This window comes from Pseudophryne corroboree, chromosome 7 (genome assembly GCF_028390025.1).
Source record: "Pseudophryne corroboree isolate aPseCor3 chromosome 7, aPseCor3.hap2, whole genome shotgun sequence".
NCBI lineage: Eukaryota > Metazoa > Chordata > Amphibia > Anura > Myobatrachidae > Pseudophryne > Pseudophryne corroboree.
The window spans coordinates 9052795-9074396 of record NC_086450.1 but is presented as its reverse complement, the minus strand read 5'-3'; the positions used below and the strand labels follow the sequence as shown (position 1 = coordinate 9074396).

General features: G+C 48.1%; 1 protein-coding gene across 2 annotated transcripts; it reads right to left on the bottom strand.

Moving 5' to 3' along the window:
• Nucleotides 1–20204: 20204 nt before the first annotated feature.
• On the bottom strand, nucleotides 20205–21343 carry LOC134943226 (gamma-crystallin 1-like). Of its 2 annotated transcripts, none has more exons than XM_063932166.1 (3): nucleotides 21335–21343; nucleotides 20686–20928; nucleotides 20205–20480 (listed from the first exon to the last, which is right to left on the bottom strand). In XM_063932166.1, the coding sequence occupies exons 1-3, from the start codon at nucleotides 21341–21343 to the stop codon at nucleotides 20205–20207; spliced, it is 528 nt and encodes a 175-aa protein (XP_063788236.1). The 2 variants fall into 2 exon arrangements, with proteins under 2 accessions (XP_063788236.1, XP_063788237.1); XM_063932167.1 differs by having other exon boundaries at nucleotides 20205–20474.
• Nucleotides 21344–21602: the final 259 nt, after the last annotated feature.

Genomic DNA, 21602 nt, shown 5'->3' with positions numbered 1-21602 from the left:
CCTCAACAGCCTTCCTGGAACAGACACTCCAGTGATACAATGTTCTCTACACTCTGTCACAGGCTCTCTCTGGGTCAGCGACCTTCTTACAATGGGACGAGTGGACCCAAGTCTCTCTTTTGGCAACCTTTAATGCTGTCGTGCTGGTTAGTAGGACTTGGTACGGTCCTTCCCACCTGTCAATGAGGCAACCTGAGCGTAGAAAATTTTGAATCATTACATAATCCCCAGGTTCAATGTCATGACAATTACTGTTTGGTAGGTCAGGAATCACCAGCTTTAGATTTCTGTTTTGATACCTCAGCTGCTGGCTCATCTTAACCATATATTTTACAGTCACTTCGTTATTGCATTTCAAATCATCCTGGGGGTCAATCATTACATGGGGTTGTCGACCAAAAAGAATCTCAAAGGGTGATAGGTTAAGTGGGGACCTGGGAGTGGTTCTGATGCTGTACAATACAAGGGGCAAAGCTTCTGGCCACAACAATCCAGTTTCAGCCATCACTTTGCTCAGCTTGTTCTTAATAGTGCTGTTTACTTTTTCCACCTTCGCACTCGCCTGTGGGCGGTACGGAGTATGCAGCTTGCTATTAATTCCCATCAGTTTGCACATAACCTGAAAGACTTCACCTGTAAAATGGGTACCCCTATCGCTTTCAATTATTCTAGGGATACCATATCTGCACACAAATTCCTGCATAATTTTCTTTGCAGTGAACGTAGCAGTATTTGTGGCAGCAGGGAACGCTTCTACCCAATTAGAAAACACGTCAATACAGACTAACACATATTTTAAAATTCTGCAGGGTGGTAACTGTATGAAATCAATCTGTATTACCTGGAAAGGGCCGTCTGTCGGCGGGATATGGGATGGTTCTGTTGGTATTGACTTTCCAATATTCTTCCTCAAGCAGATAAGACATGTCATTGCTCTCTTACCCGCATAGGGCCCCGAAATCATGCACTACTCCAAAGGCATACCTAGAATCTGTATATATATTGGCAGACTTACCCGTAGCCAATTCACACGCTCTAGTTAGGGCGACCAGCTCAGCAACTTGTGCTGAGTGCGGTGGGCCCAGGGGCTCAGCTTCTATGATACCTCTGTCATCTACGACTGCGTATCCAGTACACAGGTCTCTCGAGTCCGTCTGTCTGTGGCAACTACCGTCAGTGTAAAAAGTAAAATCTTCGCCTTCCAGTGGGTTGTCACTAATGTCGGGTCTTGCAGTGAAAGTTTGGTTCAGATATTCCATACAATCATGTGTGTCAGTGTCTATACTAAATCCTCCTTCACCATCATTCTCATCCTCCACCCTTTGTGCCTGTCCAGGCACACCTGGCAGATAAGTTGCAGGATTTAGTGCGCTGCATCTCTTTATGGTCATGTTTACAGGGGCCATTAGTGCTAATTCCCACCTTGTAAACCATGCAGATGAGACATGTCTGGTTTGGGCCGAGTTCACTAAGGCTGACACTGCATGAGGTGTATGGATGGTCAGGTTGTGTCCTAACACTACGTCTTCGCTTTTACTCACTAGCAAAGCTATCGCTGCAACACTTCGCAAGCATGTGGGGAGAGACCGCGCTACGGTGTCCAACTGTACACTGTAGTAAGCTACCGGCCTGCTGGCATCACCATGTCTCTGGGTTAGGACATCTGCCGCGCACCCAGCACTTTCCGTACCATACAATTCAAAGGGTTTCCCATAATCTGGCATGCCTAATGCAGGTGCCTGTGATAGGCACTGTTTAAGTCTCTCAAATGCCAGTTCGGACTCATCTGTGTGAGAGATCCGATCTGGTTTGTTCGAGGAGACCATTTCCTGCAAAGGTAAAGCCAATATGAAGAACCCTGGGATCCAGTTTCGGCAGTACCCACACATTCCAAGAAAAGTGTGGATCTGTTGCTGGGTTTGTGGCAGAGTCATGTCGCGAATCGCCTGTATTCTATCAGCGGTGAGGTGTCTAAGGCCTTGTGTCAAGCAATGTCTCAAATATTTAACCTTAGTCTGGCACAACTGGAACTTGTCCTTTGAAACCTTGTGTCCCGTATTAGAAAGGTGAAACAGAAGCTGTTTCGTGTCTTTCAAGGACGATTCGAGTGAATCAGAACACAGCAGTAAGTCATCTACATACTGTATTAATACTGACCTGCTCTCAGGTTGAAAGGATTGTAAACAGTCATGCAAAGCCTGGGAGAAAATACTTGGGCTGTCAATGAAACCTTGGGGTAGGCGAGTCCAGGTGTACTGTACTCCCCTGTATGTGAATGCAAACAAATATTGGCTGTCAGGGTGCAGAGGGACCGAAAAGAAAGCAGAACAGAGGTCAATTACAGTGAAAAATTTAGCAGTAGGGGGAATTTGCATGAGAATGACAGCTGGATTTGGCACTACGGGGAATTGTCTCTCAACTATCTTGTTTATCCCCCTTAGATCCTGCACTAGCCTGTAACCCCTCCCCCCACTCTTTTTCACCGGGAAGATGGGACTATTGGCAGTGCTGGACGTCCTAACTAGGATGCCCTGTTGTAGCAAGCGCTCTATGACTGGGTACACTCCTAATTCCACCTCTGGCTTTAGAGGATACTGTGGGATTTTTGGAGCTATCCTACCCTCTTTTACTTGCACTACTACAGGAGCTACATTTGCCATCAATCCAGTGTCTTGTCCATCTTTGGTCCAGAGGGATTCCGGTATCTGGGAGATCATTTCCTCTACCTTGGATGGACACCTGTCTATAACAGCAGAGTGTGACATTAACCTTTGTGGGGTGTCTAACATATCCTGCACTTCCTGAACGTGATTCTCGGGTATATCTAAGAAGACACCCTCAGGAGTACAATATATGACACACATCATTTTACACAATTAATCTCTCCCAAGTAGATTAGTCGGAGCCGATGCAGCTAGCAAAAAGGAATGCTTGGTCTGCAAAGGCCCTATCGTAATCTCGCTGGTCTACTTAAAGGGTAGTGTTGCACTACTCCTGTTACCCCCATTGCTGAAATTGTTTTACCCGTGGTTTTCATACCTACCGTTGAATTTAACACTGACCTGGCCGCCCCTGTATCTACAAGAAAAGGTAGTGATCTACCAGCTACATCAACTGTGACCTCAGGTTCACTACCTAGGCTAGCAATCAACTTTACTGGCTGCAGACTACAGGTGTGGCCTAACCCCTATTGTATGTTGTGACCCTCCCGCAGCGCACTGGCAGCTACAATATGTGAGGGGGATAGCTGAGAATTTTCAGAGGTCTGCCAGTCCCTCCTAGGTGGGTACCTCCCTTGTTTCCCCTGCATGCGGCTCATAACTCCTCCTATGCGATCCCTGATCCCAATTATGTGTATTATAATGTGGTTCATGTTCTGGTCTAGGAGGTCGATATACCTTATGTGTGCCTTTATAATTACTGTTCCGTGCGTAATGTCCTTCCCTCTGGCAGTTATAACATTTTACTACATACGACTTACCATCAGGGGTCTGGGGTTTCGGCTGATGCGGCTTCGTTGTAGGGGCTTTTATACTTACTGTCATCAGCTTATCCCCCTGAGACTCCCTGTGCTTAATGATGTTCCGATCGTGCTCGATAGCGGACTCTCTTAATGCAGCCACCGAGATACCTCTCCAGTTAGGTTGAGTGGTTTGTACCCTTGTTCTCAATGTTTCTTTTAACCCGTCCATTAATACTGACACAGCTACCTCCCTATGATGTACATTTTCCTTAATATCCTCGACCCCAGTGTATCTAGCCATTTCCTGCAGTGTTCGATGGAAATATTCAGAAGCAGTTTCACCTTCTTTTGGTCTTATGGAAAAGATTTTATTCCATTTGACAACAGTAGGGAAATATACTCCTAATTGCAGATTGATCTGTCGTACATTCTCCTGGGTGTATTCATCAGTGAGAGGTACTTCTACGTCTAATTTACAATCAGTAATGAATTTTGGAGGGTCAATATTGGAGGGTAAACATGCCCGTAGCACTGTTCGCCAATCTTTGTTTGTGGGTTCGGTGGCATTACCTAATTCTCTAATAAACCTCTGACATGCGGCTAGATCCTTTCTGGGATCGGGAAATTCAGACATAATTGTCCTCAATTCTGTCCGGGACCAAGGACAATGCATAGCAATGTTCCTGATGGGAGTGATTTCCTGAGCGTCAGTCTTCCCATTGGGGACTGCGATCACCCTGACAGGATTTAGTTCAATTACATCATTTTGTGTTGACTCTACAATCTGAGGTGCTATTGTCTCTGCATAACGTACGGTGCCGTACTTACCTGTGGACACGACCTCACCTGTCCCTCCGCTAGGGGCCTTTGCTACTGCTCTTACTGGTTGGGCCGTGCCCACTTGAGTGTCTTGTATGGTGGCTGCTAGAGAGAGTGCCGATATCGTGCTGGGCTCATCTTCTTGCTCGCAGTCCTGAGGGAAGTTTAAGATGGGATACAACTTGCACGGGTTAGCATTAATACATTTATCAAGTTCACTCTTATCATATATCAGTATGCCATTGTCTGTAGCCACTTTCTCCCCTGTAATATACGGTGGTGGTGATGCGGTTGCCACCAGTTTCCTGCTAGGTTTGGAACCGGCTGCGTGAGCTAGTTCCCTCTGCATATCGCCCTCTTGCTGCCATAAATGTAAACGGTTTGTGTGTCTGACCCTTTGTTTTCGGGATTTTATCAGACATATCCTAAACCTTAAATTGTGCAACACCTCTGGTTCAAAACTGCCTACCCTAGGGAATGGTTCCCTATCTTCCGCAGTCATACGTTCCCATTCACTGCATAAAACCTCTGTGTGTGATCCATACTTCTCACACATTATGTACCTCGCTGACCCCCTGGGCCGCGGAATATCAACCTGAACCCTGGTTGCACGTCCCTTACTTGAGCAACTGGCCCCCATATTTTGCAGGTATTGCATTCTCAGCTAATTCCTACAAAAAACCAAAACTACTCAATATAAGGCAAAGGTGAAAGTTCAATGAGTGCTCTCACCCACTCACGCCCACGTTGGCCAATACTACCAAATGCTGTCGTCAGTGAAGTTAGTACCCAACCTAGGGCCCCTGTGTAACCTCTATTTACTGGAAGTATATGGGAGTGACTTACCCTTCCCAGTAAATATTGGTTGTTGGAGATTTCCTGAGTGACCAGCAAAACTCCCTTAAAACAAAAAAAAATTTACACAAATCACGCTTGCGTATGTTACACCCAGCGCTTATGATTCCGCGATTTTACGCAAAGCTCGTAAAAAGGGTATCACGTTGCGCTAAGTATTGCACCCACGAACGCGCGGTCCAATCGCACAGCGTATAGGTAACTGTTACTTATCCGCCGTACGACCAATGGAATCGATTGTTCAGGCTGCGAAACCTCAGCTGGAGCGTATCAAAACGGGCCTATATGGGTTCTTCGCTAACCACCTGGGCTGCGGTATTTAAACAAAAACCTCGCTGACCTTTGGTCTGCGGTACTCTCAACCTTCGCTGACCCTTTAGTCTGCGGTATCTACTACCTTGCTCCTTTGTACTTTAATCAATGTTAACGTGAGCAAGCCACTCTCACGCCACCAAGTGTCCACTCACCTGGTGTGGTCTCCTACGGGATCCCGAATTCCCTGGGTCCACAAAACCTTTATTGTTTGCACACTCACGTTCGTTCACTCAAATACACTTTGGTTTTTCTGTACAGAAAATTAACTTTCATTCAGATAAACAGCCTTAGTACCAGAGGTAATACAGTAAAAAAGGTTTTATTTAAACTAAATCTTGGACACTGAGCAATTTGTGCTATTATCGCGTGGCTACCGTTTCGCGCCTAAACTAAACACTGCTATTGTGTAATTTGGACTTAGCGGTCGTACCTTTACGCACGTTGCGTAAACACGTGATCGTGCGTACGTCTTTACGTTGCGTACGCAGCCCCGTACTTTGTCCGAGACACTTGTACAAAGACCGTACGTCCGCAATAGTACAAATACCACACTTCTATAAATGTAAGCGATATTACCTATAATCATTTACTTAACACAACACAGTATCTTTCTGTATAAACCTGTTTAACTAGGCCAGACTGTATTTGTGTTTTTACGTTTTACTCCCTTAATATCTAGTCTATATTTTAACTAAATAGCAACAAATTTCTCAGCACAGGTCAAAAATGAATCTAATAATCAATACTTATGGCAACAATGCGAGCAGATATGCAAAGTACAAAATACAGGTGTATGCGTGTGTTGTGTGTGCATTTGGCGCCAAACAGAAATTCACAGACTTTAAAAATAGCTTTGCGTATTTACCTTACGGATCCCACCAGCATCCCTACAAACCATGCAGAGCAGACGCTTATCTTATCAGTAATTTGAGATAGGGTGTACCAGAGTATCCTACGACCAGGAAAAGGCTTACGTAGGATACCTGTCCGCCCTTTGCTGATAGATAAAGTCTACTGTAACCTGCTAGGCTGTGGGTATGAGGAAAAAGAGGACGATGCCCCAATTGATAATGTCGATATTATCTTAAACCATAAAGCTATACCTCTAAACACACTCTTACTTACCATTGAGCCGCTGCGGCCGCTAGACTTAATACACACGCTATGCACTTCGTACGCTATTTGCGTACAGAGTCCCGTACCGCGTACGTACTTAGCGTACAAAACGCTGCGCTGGGGGTACAAAGTACACACAGCGCGCACACAATCAGTTGATAAACTTTAAACCTTGTTAGTGATACAATGCACTGATATGGTTACACTTTAAACCAGAGGTCCTCAAACTCGGTCCTCGGGGGCCCACACAGTGCATGTTTTGCAGGTAACCCAGCAGGTGCACAGGTGTATTAATTACTCACTGACACATTTTAAAAGGTCCACAGGTGGAACTAATTATTTCACTTGCGATTCTGTGAGGAGACCTGCAAAAGATGCACTGTGTGGGCCCCCGAGGACCGAGTTTGAGGACCTCTGCTTTAAACCTTTATGCAGCAAAGCACTGCAATGATGTTATACCTTAAACCTTACACAGTGCTGACGGTATAAAGTACCCGCAGTGCGTACACCTTATCAATACACTCTTAAACCTTCTACAGTTAAATACGCTTTAAACCCTAGCAGGGAAAAGAGGACACAACACCGATATGTAGTTAACTGCTGGGTTCTAAGGCCACAGTGGATTATTTGAAAGGGGATAACAGTACAAGTTATACACTACAAAGCTAACAAGATAAATCTACAACAGAATAATGGCTACAGAAAATGTACATACGTGAGAATAATCGCTTGCGCAACCTGGACCAGTCCTCCGCTCATCAGGATGATAGCGTTCAGAGTCTTCTGACCGGCCAGGCAACAACATGCTTTTTATACACAACTTCCATACACAATACAATGGTTACTGTAATCTCATTGTCCATTGGACACAGAGATGCATCTTTACATTACAGGAGAGGTCATACAGTAGGTTGATTTGAAAAGGTGGGTGATGTCTTTCTCAACTGCTCTTGGGGGTGGTATCCTCTGGATTCCCGCCGCATACATAATATACAGTAAATACAGTTTATATCTATATTCTACTTCTGCACATAACTATACGCTGGAACATGCGATCTTTCTCCAACCAACACCGGAATGTTACCCTTAAAATACCCTACAGCTGGATACTAGACATCACCTTCTAACCTTAGTCTGACCCTTCCTAGCATGCAAAGGCGAATCCCTTAGTCCTGGAACCATTTAAACTATTGATACTTGCTGATGTGGGGCAAGGGAGCTATATCTAAAATGTGCACTATTTGGGTTAAATATTTAATGTTCTAATAACCCTCTATGCGCTCACAAACCCCACCGTAAATACCCATACCACGCGCAGGAATGTGGGAGCGATCATACGCAAATTGCGGATATGTGCACGCACGGCGGAACAAGTGCTCGCGCAGCGGGCATGTGTGTGGGGTTAGTACATGGTGTATGCATTACAATATTTTTCGACTTTGACAAAAGAATATAACGGAAACTCTTCGGCCAAGGCCGCAAGCCGCGGCAAAGTCCGCTACTCACAACACCGGGGAAACAACCGCAGGTGAGCAGGAACTTTGAGATCTTTAGACACAGGTTTCTACCAACAGGAAGGCCGGAAGGACCCCAGGAGTCCGCATCGCAGGAACGAGGTAGACCGGACCACAGAACACCGGACAGGGAATATCTCCAGAACAGGAACAGCTCACAAGAAGCTATCACTGGTGTCTGTGTGAAGCACTGAGGGAGAATATAACAGGTCTCTGTACCAATGACTGCAGAGAAGCTAATTAGAAAATGTCATGCAGCTGCCTTGCTGCACGACCACACGCTGACAGGTGCTTGATTAATTGGATAGCAACGGGGAATGCGGTCCATCTGTGGCGTCCCCGTCGCTATGGACCCGGCGGCTCAGTGCGCACGGCGTCCCAGCATTGCCATGGATCCGGCGGCTCAGCGCACACAGCGTCCTGGCGTTGCCAGGTGCCGTGCGGAGAATAGGAGGAGGTGGCACGGTGGCCATGATGCGCCGGGACCGTTGCTTAGCAATGGTCGGGCACTGGCGAGAGCCGCCGCGCCTAACAGTACCCTTTCCTTGAGGAGGGGTTAAGGAACCCCTATATCCGGGTTTATGAGGAAATTCCTGAAAGAACAACCTCTTAAGTCTAGGGGCATGTAAATCCTTGTCCAGGACCCAAGACCTTTCCTCTGGACCGTACTCTTTCCAGTGAATCAAAAAATAGAGCCGACCACGAGAAAATTTAGAATCTAAGACCTTCTCCACTGGGAATTCTTGTTGACCCTGAACATCCACCGGAGGTCTACCCTGGAAAATTTTCCAAGGAAATCTCCTGGACAGGACATATGACTTCAATAGAGAACAGTGGAAAGTGTTGCCGATTTTAAGTGACTATGGCAACCGTAGCCGAAAAGCCACTGGATTGACTTTTCTGACAATAAGGAATGGCCCAATAAATCTGGGTCCCAATCTAGCCGAGGGTTGTCGGAGCTTGATGTTGCGGGTTGACAACCACATCTTATCCCCTACCTTAAATGTGCATGGGCGTCGGAACCTATCAGAAAAATATTTCTCCCGAAAAGCAGCCTTCTTAAGGGCAAGGTGTACTTTTCTCCAAATAACTCTGAGATGGGAGGTTAAGGACAAAGAAGAAGTCGGATAATGGGGAGTAAAGGAATTGGCTCTAGGGTGAAAGCCCAGGACCGAAAAGAACGGAGACTCCTTGGTGGATGAATGGCAAGCGTTATTGTAGGCGAACTCGGCCAGAGGAAGAAAATCTGACCAATCGTTCTGATGTTTGGCAGTATAAAGACGTAAATATTGTTTTAGTGACTGATTCACACGTTCAGTCTGCCCGTTAGACTGTGGATGGTATCCAGACGTTAAACAGAGTTTCATGTATAATGAAGCACAAAAACGCTTCCAAAAACGGGCAATAAATTGTGGTCCCCGGTCAGAGACTATATCCACGGGTAAACCATGAAGCCTGAAGACATGGCGGAGAAACAGAACTGCCAGAACTTGTGCGGAGGGTAATCGGGGTAAAGCAATGAAGTGGGCCATTTTGCTAAAACGGTCCACAACTACCCAAATTACCCGGAACCCGGATGAAAGAGGAAGATCCACCACGAAATCCATGGAAATGTGTGACCATGGCTTGAGTGGAATTGTAAGGGGCATGAGTTGCCCGACCAGGAAGGATTGGGACACTTTGTGCTTAGCACAATCCTGACAGGAAAGGACAAATTCCCTAACATCCTTGGAAAGATTAGGCCACCACACCGAGCGAGAGATTAACTCCAAGGTTTTAGCAATACCAGGGTGACCAGCAACCTTACTATCATGAAACTCTGGGAGGGCACTGCCTCTCAAGCACTCAGGAATGAAGAGACGACCAACAGGAGTATCACTGGGAGCCTGCTGCCGAACCTGGAGAAGTTGTGTGAACAAATCCTGTGTGAGACCGGCCTGGATGACGGACGTAGAGACAATGGGGGTTGCAGAAGAGTGGCTATTGTGAGCAGGAAGAAAACAACGAGACAGGGCATCGGCCTTGGTATTCTTAGAACCGGGCCTGTAGGTGATGATGAACTTGAATCGTGTAAAAAACAGCGGCCAACGCGCCTGCCGAGCATTTAGCCATTTTGCTGATTCAATATATTGTAGATTCTTGTGATCAGTGAACACCGTAATGGTATGCTTCGCTCCTTCAAGCCAGTGCCTCCATTCCTCAAAAGCCCATTTGACTGCCAGCAACTCTCGATTACCAACATCATAGTTGGATTCAGCAGAGGAGAATTTCCTGGACATGAAGGCACAAGGGTGTAACACCAGAGACTTGGGGTCTTCCTGAGAAAGAATGGCTCCCACTCCAACCTCTGAGGTGTCCACCTCGACAATAAAGGGAAGATCAGGGTTGGGGTGTCAGAGAACTGGAGCTGAGACAAAGGCCTATTTTAGGCCCGGAAGGCAGACTCGGCTTGAGGCGACCAGTTGGAAGGATCAGCTCCTTTTCTTGTTAACGCCACAATAGGAGCAATTAAATCTGAAAAGGCATGAATAAAATGCCTATAATAATTTGCAAAACCCAAAAATCACTGGATAGCCTTCAAGTTGGTGGGTTGCGTCCAGTTTAGGATAGCCTGGAGTTTCTTAGGTTCCATAAAAAACCCCTTTGGAGGAATAATATACCCTAAAAAGGATACCTCAGTGATATGGAAATCACACTTCTCCAATTTCACGTACAAATGGTTCTCCCACAACTTTTGAAGCACTTGCCGCACATGGACAACATGCTGTTCAGGAGACTCAGAGTAAATTAAAATGTCGTCCAAATAAACGACCACGAACTTCCCTAAAAAGTTGCGGAGGACGTCGTTAATAAGATCCTGAAATACCGCAGGAGCATTAGACAGCCCGAACGGCTTCACAAGATATTCGTAATGTCCGGACTGAGTACTGAAAGCCGTTTTCCACTCATCCCCAGGTATTATTTGAATGAGGTTGTAGGATCCTCTGAGATTGATTTTGGAGAAAATAACCGCAGTGTGGAGCTGATCAAATAACACCGAAATCAACGGCAAGGAGTAGGTGTTTTTAATAGAAATCTTATTCAAGGCCCTATAGTCTATGCACGGTCTTAGAGATCTGTCTTTTTTCTCAACAAAAAAAACCCCTGCACTTAACGGAGATTTCGAGGGCCTAATAAACCCCTTCTTCAGGCTTTCTTGTACATAGTCATCCATGGCCTTAGTCTCGGGACCAGATAGAGCATAAAGTCTCCCTTTTGGCAGAGTGGCACCAGGGACAAGGTCAATGGCACAGTCATATGACCGGTGGATATCAGCGTTACCCTTAGAGAAAACATCAGCAAAATCCTGATATACTGAAGGTATGAGTTACGGAGTAGCAGCCGCGACCCGGACTGGACAAGAAATACATCCTTTAACACAGAAGGAATCCCACTGGGAAATTTCCCCAGACCGCCAATCTATGGTGGGATTATGAAGGGCAAGCCAGGGGTAACCTAAGACGACAGGCACAGCCGGACAATGGGTGAGATCAGGGGTTAAAGTGGGCCGGAACGGGGCGGAACTGCATTCCGTCAGTTGTATTGGGAGGCGGAACCAGTTCCGCCACCTCCAGCCCACTTTACCCGGCCATGGGAACTTTATACAGGCTGCGCTGCTCGATTAGCCTGTTCCCGCTGTCACAGTCACTGCGCCGCACCACGCCTCTGACTTTAATAGATGGGGTGGGCGGGCAGCAGCACTCGACAGTGTCTCGCTCCCTAGCCCCCGCCTCTATAGGTACCCGCTGCTCCTGCTGGCCGCGGCGGCGGGAATGAAATCATGCAGTGCTATCACTGCATTCCTGTCTCTCCTGCCGCCTAAAGTGGAGGAGCTGTTGAAGCCCTGACAGGATGACCCACGCACATGAATGAGGTAGAAAGGAGATGTGCGGGGGGAGGGGGCTTTTTTGGGACTATATGTGCTGGGGGGCTGTGTGTGGGAGTTATATGTGCTGGATGGGGCTGTGTGTAGGACTATATGTGCTGGGAGGGCTGTGTATTGGACTATAAGTGCTGGGGGGAGCTGTGGATGGGACTATATGTGCTGGGGGGGCTGTGTGTGGGACTATGTTCTGAGGGGGTAGCTCTGTGGAATTATATGTGCTGGGGGTGGGCTGTTTGCAGAATTATATGTGTTGCGGGGGACAGCTGTGTGTGGGACTATATGTGCTGGGGGAGCTGTGTGTGGGGTTATATGTGCTGAAAGGGAGGGAGCTGTGTGGAGGATTATATGTGCTGAGGGGGACGGCGTGTGGTATTATACGTGCTGGGGGGGAACTGTGTGTGGGATTACACGTGCTGGGGGGATGCTGTGTGGTATTATACATGCTGGGGGGGAGCTGTGTGTGGGATTATACGTGCTGGGGGGATGTTGTGTGGTATTATACGTGCTGAGGGGGGAGCTGTGTGTGGGATTATACGTGCTGGGGGGATGGTGTGTGGTATTATACGTGCTGGGGGGGAGCTGTGTGTGGGATTATACGTGCTGGGGGGATGGTGTGTGGTATTATACGTGCTGGGGGGGAGCTGTGTGTGGGATTATACGTGCTGGGGGGATGTTGTGTGGTATTATACGTGCTGGGGGGGAGCTGTGTGTGGGATTATACGTGCTGGGGGGATGGTGTGTGGTATTATACGTGCTGGGGGGGAGCTGTGTGTGGGATTATACGTGCTGGGGGGATGTTGTGTGGTATTATATGTGCTGGGGGGAGCTGTGTGTGGGATTATACGTGCTGGGGGGATGTTGTGTGGTATTATACGTGCTGAGGGGGGAGCTGTGTGTGGGATTATACGTGCTGGGGAGATGTTGTGTGGTATTATACGTGCTGGGGGGAGCTGTGTGTGCGATTATACGTGCTGGGGGGATGGTGTGTGGTATTATACGTGCTGGGGGGCTGTGTGTGGGATTATAGGTGCTGGGGGGATGTTGTGTGGGATTATACGTGTTGAGGGGAGAGCTGTGTGTGGGATAAACTGTCAGGGAGGGAGAGCTGTGTCAGGGATAAAGTCAGAGGTTAAAGTGAGCCGGAACGGGGCGGAACGCAGTTCCGTCAGTTCCAATTGGATTCCGCCTCCTCCGGCTCACCTAACCCAGAATGTGAGCCGCATGGGGATGCCGGGCGCCCTCTGAGGTTGTGTTACCAGCGGGCACCCGCACCTTTCCCTCAGCGGCAGCCGGTGCTCACTCTGAGCTCCGGTTTCCACTGTGTGCGGCTGTGTGCAGCTGTGCGGTGGCTAGGGCTGGCCCGACGCATACGCGTGGTACGCGGCCGCGTGGAGCGCCAGAATTTAGAGGGCGCTACTGCAGACACTGAGTCACCACCACTCACTGTCTACAGCACCGCAGCCGCCCGCCAGACACGGGGATGCCACACACACCCGCATCGCAGGCAGCTCAATTTTTTTTTTACAGAGCTTGCAGTACGCTGCGGCGGGTCATAACAAAGCAGGAGGCGGCCCCTCCCCTTCCCTCCTCCCTGATACTGTTTGACTTGCCAGACCTCCGACGCAGGGCCGACTCGAGGGACATTCAATCGCCTGCCAGTGCTGGGACCATGGGACTATGCTCTCCAGAGCCTTCCACTGTGTCCAGAAATGAACGTCTCTCTTACTGCAGGTCAGAGAAGTTCTCTCTTTCCTCTCCACTTTCCGTCTCTCACTCCTTCTCTCCTCTCATGTTAACAGCCATTGTTTTTTTTCTGCGTGTCTCTCCCCGAATACTTTCCCGTCATGTCCCAGTGAGCCCTTTCAACCCAATTTACCCCCTTTACTCCCTCGTACAGACACCTCAGATACCCTCTCCCTGTAACACTCTGCTTGTCACCTTCTCCCCATCACCCTATGCCTCTCCCTGTCCCCATCTCCCAGTCTCCCTCGGCTTGTCGCCCCCTCCCCATCACCTTCTGGCTCTCCCGGTCACCCACTGCTTATCACCCTCTCATTTTCACACTCTACCTTTCCCTTTAACCCACTCTCCATCACCCTCAGCCTCTCCCTATTACCAACTTCTCCCTTTCACCTTCTCCCGGTTACCCTCTCCCTGTCACCCACTGCTTCTCTGTCACACCCTGCATACTACTGTGCTGTGTAATGTGAATAACGGACGCTACTGTGTGGTGTAATATGACTAACGGACGCTACTGTGCGATGTAATGTGAATTGGTACTATTCTGTGGCCGCGCCTCTTTCCCATGAAACCACACCCCTATATATTCCACTCAGGGGTGCCAAAATATATATTCGCTTACCAAAATTTTTTTGGTTTGGGCTGGCGGTGGCGGTGCTATGGGGGAGATGTCATGACGTCTCTCCCATAGATCCGAGGAGCGGGCAGCCAGGCGGAGGTCAGCGGTCCGGAAGCAGGAGCGGGGCTGGTGAGTATTGTGTGTGGCTTTTATTTTTATGTGTGTGTGAAGTGGCGCTACTTGGGGGCATCTTCTACTGGTGGCATCTGTACTGGGGGCATAACTACATGGGGCATCTGTACTGGGGGCAGCTTCTGCTGGGGGCATAACTACAGGGGGCAGCTTTTACTGGGGGCATCTGTACTGGGGGCATAACTGCAGGGGGGCATCTTCTACTGGGGGCATGAACTACTGGGGACAGCTTCTACAGAGGCATCTGAACTGGGGACATCTGTACTGGGGGCAGCTCTAAATAATTTAAATTGGGGATACTATTGGATGGCCACGCCCCTTTCTTTTTGGGACCACGCCCCTTTTTTCGCACGGCGCGCCTAGGCCGCGCACAATCTCTTTACAGCTCGGGGGAGGGGTGAGTTCCACCACCTCTCCAGGACCACTTTAAGCACTGGGTGAGATAGAACTCAATTTGTTCAGAATGTAAGGCCCCCACTGTCAATTGTACTGGAGGGGTCCGGTGAGTAATTACCCTATTTGAGAGTGGACCACCATCTAGTCCGTGCATAGTGATTGGTCTATCTAATTGGAGCTGCGGAACTCCCAAAGCTTGAGCCCAAGCAAGATCCATAAAGTTCCCGGCAGCTCCACTGTCAATTAAGGCTGAAACAAATGAACTAAGACTTCCAAAAGAAATTTTAACAGGAATTAACAAAGAATCATTTGAGGAGATTAACTGCAGACCCAAGTGAACCCCCTCACAATTCACTTGATCAGAGCATTTCCCTGTTTATTTGGGCAGTTACGCGCAACATGTCCCTTGCCACCACAATATAAGCAGAGCCCTGAATTTAACCTTCTGACTCTTTCTTCTGGAGACAGCCGGGAGAGACCCACTTGCATGGGCTCCTTGACGTCCTCAGGGAAAGCATACACACATGGACTAGACCTGAAATTAGCTCCTCTCTCAGCCCTCCGCTCTCGGAGACGACGATCAATCTTAATAGCAAGCTCCATGAGCTTATCCAGAGTCTCCGGAGCTGGATACTGAAGGAGACTATCCTTGATTACTTCAGACAGACTGAGGCGAAACTGACTGCGCAGGGCAGGATCATTCCAGCCACAGTCGTTCGACCAAAGGCGAAATTCTGTACAATATTTCTCTGCGGGATTTTTACCCTGTTTAAGTGCACGCAGGTGGCTCTCAGCCGACGCTTCCCTATCTGGGTCATCATACAAAAGGCCTAATGACTTAAAGAAGGCATCTACTGTTAGCAAGGCTGCATCGTCGGATTTCAACACAAAAACCCAGGTCTATGGATCGCCTTGAAGCAAAGACATCACTATGCCCACCCGCTGAGACTCAGTACCTGAGGACCGGGGCCTTAAACGAAAATAAAGTTTACAACCTTCCTTAAAATTAAAGAAATATTTTCAGTTACCCGAAAAGCGGTCAGGAAGGTGCATCTTTGGTTCAGGAATCATACCCGGGGAGGCTCGTAAAAGATCTTCCTGCAATCTCACCCGAAGGGTAAGATCCTGCACCATCTGAGTGAGTTCCTGAATCTGATTGGCCAAAAGCTGGCTGGGATTTTGTCCTAGCACTGCCGGATTCATGAGAACCAAATTTCAAGGCCACCCAGGAAAAAATAACAGATTTTTTTTTATTTATTTTTTTGCTTGGGCCGGTGATAATCCTACGTTCTCTCTGCTCCGAACGTAAGATACTGAGTGGGTAAGTCCCGAGCACAGGAACGTGACGCTGAAATAAGGGCGAAGTTTAGCAGTAACCCCTAGGACCCTAACTCCGTTGTTCCACCCCTCGTGGTCAGTCTACGCCTGCGAGACTATGTGTTCTTGGGCCCACGGCAGCCACGTTTGAAGGGCGGATTAGGTCTGCCCAACTCCGATGCCCCCCGGTCTTAGTATGAGACAAGGCGTAAACTAAGACTGGATGGAAACAAGGGGACCTCTAACTAAACAAAACACAGAGCTAGGGGTTACTGCAGAACTAAAAACTAAACGTATGTGCGGCACGGCCGCCAATGGAAAAGGCAACAAAGGTAACACTGTCCACCCCTACACGGCACCGTCGTGTACCGGGGAGAACAGCTGTGGCGGAGCACCTCCGCAAATACACCAGCAAAAGAATATAATGGAAACTCTTCGTCCAAGGCCGCAAGCTGCAGCAAAGGCCGCTACTCACAACACCGGGGAAACAACCGCAGGTGAGCAGGAACCTTGAGATCTTAAGACACAGGTTTCTACCAACAGGAAGGCCGGAAGGACCCCTGGAGTCAGCACCACAGGAACAAGGTAGACCGGACCACAGAACACCGGACAGGGAATTTCTCCAGAGCAGGAACAGCTCACAGGAAGCTATCACCGGCGTCTGTGTGAAGCACTGAGGGAGAATATAACAGGTCTCTGTACCAATGGCTGCAGAGAAGCTAATTAGAAAATGTCGTGCAGCTGCCCTGCTGCACGACCACACGCTGACAGGTGCTTGATTAATTGGATAGCAACGGGTAACGCGGTCCACCTGTGACATCCCCGTCACTATGGACCCGGCGGCTCAGCGCGCATGGCGTCCCGGCGTTGCCATGGACCCGGCGGCTCAGCGCGCATGGCGTCTCAGCATTTCCAGGCGCCATGCGGAGAACAGGAGGAGGAGGCGCGGCGGCTGTGACGCGCCGGGACCGTTGCTTAACAACGGTCGGGCGCTGGCGAGAGCCACCGCGCCTAACAATGGGCAGATATAAAAAGAGAGGTAAATGAAGACAGATGGAAATACAAAGGGGGAGAAACAAATGGCAGACACACAATGCACAGATACACAATGGCAGGGAGGCAAAGAGAGAAAGACGGAAAGACAGCTGTACATAGAGAATAACAAATGCACAAAGAAGGGGAAAGAAAGGAACAGACATACACAAACAGGAGACAGATGGAGAGAAAATGGTACAGAGGGAGGAAAAGAGGAGACACTGACACGGAAAGAGTAGAGGAGTGGCATAGTTACAGGGCGGAGTGGATGGCAAAGATAGAAAGAAAGAGAGGCTGGCGCAGACAGGACAAGGGCAGAGAGGCTGGCAGACAATGACAGAGAGGCTGGCGGACAAGGGCAGAGAGGCTGGCACAGACAGGACAAGGGCAGAGAGGCTGGCACAGACAGGACAAGGGCAGAGAGGCTGGTAAAGCCATGACAAGGGCAGTGGTTGGCGCAGACAGGACATGGGCAGAGAGGCTGGAGCAGACAGGACAAGGGCAGAGAGGCTGGAGTAGACAGGACAAGGGCATAGAGGCTGGCGCAGACAGGACAAGGGCAGAGAGGCTAGTGCAGAAGAAGGGAAGAAAGGCTGGTGCAGACTGAGGAAGGGCAGAGAGGCTGGCGCAGACAGGTCAAGGGCAGAGAGGCTACTGTAGAAGAAGGGAAAAAAGGCTGGTGCAGACTGAGGAAGGGCAGAGAGGCTGGCGCAGACAGGTCAAGGGCAGAGAGGCTACTGTAGAAGAAGGGAAGAAAGGCTGGTGCAGACTGAGGAAGGGCAGAGAGGCTAGTGTAGAAGAAGGGAAGAAAGGCTGGTGCAGACTGAGGAAGGGCAGAGAGGCTAGTGTAGAAGAAGGGAAGAAAGGCTGGTGCAGACTGAGGAAGGGAAGAGAGGCTGTTGTAAACAGTGGAAGGGCAGAAAGGCTGTTGCGGACAGGAACTGCAGAAACACTGGCACAGAAGCAGGGTAGAGAGGCTGGCGCAGACAGAGGATGGGTAGAAACGCTGGCGCAGACAGAGGAAGGTCAGAAAGACTAGCACGGTGAAAGGAAAGAAAGGATGGGCAGAAAAGCTGGCATTTAGAGGATTGACAGAAAGGTTGGCATCTACAGAGGAAGGTCAGAAAGGCTGGCGCAGCAGAAGGGAAGAGAGGCTGGCACAGAGGAGAGGATAACAGCAGAAGGCTGGCACAGAGGAGAAAAGTGCAGAGAGAGTCTGACATGGGCAGTAACAAAAAAAGAGAGATTTAAAAAAAGTACAGGAAGAAACGTACATGTTACAGGAGAAGCTGACATGAGATCAGCGACAGGCAGCAGAGTGTGGTATCCTGAACGAGGCTGAAGTTAGATTCTTATTCGGCCAGCTCAGCCTTGTGTATCCTGTCACATTACTGTACTTCCGTCATCTGGACAGTATTTCAGTTTTCTACAGGGGTCACAGTATATAAGCCATCGGGAGCCGCAGCAGCGTGAGACATATACAGGAGGGGAGGGGGAGCGGAGCAGGAGACACCTTGTGGAGAAAGAAGCAGCCCGGCCACTCCTGCTAACACTCTCAGCGTCGGGCAGCTTCTTCACACTGTCTCCTGACTACCCGCTGTGGTGCACAGCTCAAATTTAGGAGGGAGAGGGGAACGGGACTGCGGCGCTGGGCACTTCCGGTGTACAGGGGCGTCCTGCACCTGCGTGCTATGTCAGCTCCGCATCCGTACCTGGTGGCATATTGGCGGCAATGAATCGGCGCAGGGGTTGGGAATGAATTCGGCGCGGGGGGGGGGGGGGTTCTGGGTACTCAAAAACTTCCCCTGCGTGCGCCACTGAAATTGCAATGTAAAACTAAAGCAGCCAGTATTTACTCTGCACAGAAACAAAATAACCCCCCCCCCATCTAACTCTCTCTGCACATGTTACATCTGCCCCACCTGCAGTACACATGGTTTTGCCCATTAGAGAAAGATTTTGCTGTTGCAATCAACCCTGAATTAGGCCCAAATGACCCCGTTGAGTAACTTTGAGTAAACAGAACGCTGGATATATATTAAGATACAAATTTTTAAAAAGTTACTGCGTAGAATTTTACTCATTTTTTATATGATTTAATTTTCAAATTTCCATGAGGAATTTATTTGCGTGTACATGAAGAATAAACCTCATTAAGAGAAGACGTTTATAAACGTTGCCATCTGTGTATACGTGTCTGTATGGGATGTAGTTTATATACCAGTGGTTGGGATTCCAGCGGTCAGAATACAGACGCCTGAATCCCAACTGACAGAAATCGGCTGGGGGGCCAGAGCTGTTCCATGACACCCACAGAGTGGGAATAGATCCCCTGTGGTGAGTGCAGTGTGACAAACGTAGCGAGCCCGTAGTGTGGCAAGCGCAGCAATTCCGCAAGGGGCTTCGATGGGCTCACCCCCCCCCCCCCCCACCAGCATTCTGTTGGTCAGGATCCCGGCGTTTATTTTCTGATCGCCAGGATCCCGACTGCCAGGATAGCATAACCAATGTGTCTGCATGAGGGCAATGATGGAGCAGGACATACGCTGAGCTGATGACTGTGACACCTCTCTTACCCTGTCCTGATGGAACGTCTAGATGAACAACATGAGATTACGTACACCAGACACATTGGGGGACATTTACTAAGCAGTGATAAGAGCAGAGAAGTGAGCCAGTGAAGAAATTGCCCATGGCAACCAATCAGCACTGAAGTAACATCTACAATTCGCATACTATAAAATGATACAGAGCTGCTGATTGGTTGATGGAGAAATTTCTCCACTGGCTCCCTTCTCCGCTCTTATCACTGCTTAGTAAATGTACCCCAAACAGTGTAGTCACAGATACATTATCTTCAGGTTAGTTGGAGGCTTACAGGATTGAAAAAACACACATAAATAAGAAACGTGATATTCAGAATGAAATTAAAATGACAGATTTTATTTTTCTGCTGGTTTAATACATATGGTGGACACGTCTGAAGGAGCCAATCCTGGGGCTGGTGGCTCCCCAGTCAGTGTATCTCCGGTACTCCCCTGATCTCAGGTAGTACTGACGTCCCCGGTAGTTGGGCTCCTCATAGAACATCCAGTATCCGTCTTGTACATGGGCGGAGTGGATGTCATGGTAGTGGAACATCTCATAGACATGAGGACAGTCTTCTGTGAACTCCATCATCTGACCTCGGAAGTCTTCTTTCTCATAGATCCTGACTCTGAATGATCCCTGGTGCTGGGATAAAAATGTTCAACATATTAAATTAAAATAATTTTCCTAGAATTATAAAACACATTGTTGTGAACACTCTATTGTATTTACAGTATTATATGGGTTGATTTTCCGGGGAGCAACAATTGGCTAATTGTACATATTTAGAATTACTTTGGTCAGGTAATATAACTTCATGTAAAGAAATTGTGAATATATTTATAATTACCTGGGGGCTCAGACGACAGGACTTTATAGAGTCATTGTAACCCAGCCACTGCTGGAAGTCGGGGTACTCCCCTCTATGCAGGAAGTACTGGTGCCCCCTGTAGTTGGGGTGCTCATACAGGATCCAGTTTCCGCTCTCCACACGGATGGAGTTACAGCGTCTGAAGTATGAGGACATGTCTGGGCACTCAGAGTTACACTCATGGGAACGGCCCTGGAAGTTCCTGTCCTCGTAGAAGATGATCTGTGGAAAGAAAGATGATATATTTTAATAATTTCAAACTCATTTTTTAGCAGCAGATAATTCAGGAAATTGTCCAGGTGTTTTGACGTTAATAAAGATGTATTTATTCCTCTATATCATTTTTTAATTCATGCTTAATAATTTAAGAAAAACAAAACAAATACAGTGCATCATTTATAAATAAATCTTACTGTATCAGATACTCATATTACCCATTAGATGTGTGCGTGTCATGCCCAATTTCCTTTGTCAAGCTCTTATCAATTCATCCCTCATAAATTTATGGTACCTTATATTTGTTAAAATACAGCAACATACAGAACATATATTCTCTTTCATCCAGTACTTAAATCAGACATGAAAGTATGTTTTAATATTTGAATGAAAACATGTAAATTAGACACACCTTTCCCATATTGTAGATTCAAATGTATCCAAACCCGCTGTGTACTGGGGACATGGGGACAGGAGGTTTATATACAACCTGAGCTGAATATGTTGTAAGGAAAGTGTTGAGCTGTTTTATCCTTTTTATGTAAAAGACGTTTGTGTGTCTGTGTGACTATTGTTCGTGTATGTTCCATGGTACATTCATCTTTCCCAAAGCATTGATCAGAAAACAATAGTTTAAAATTAACTTGGTTTTGCAGCATATGTCAGGTCTCCATTGTCAT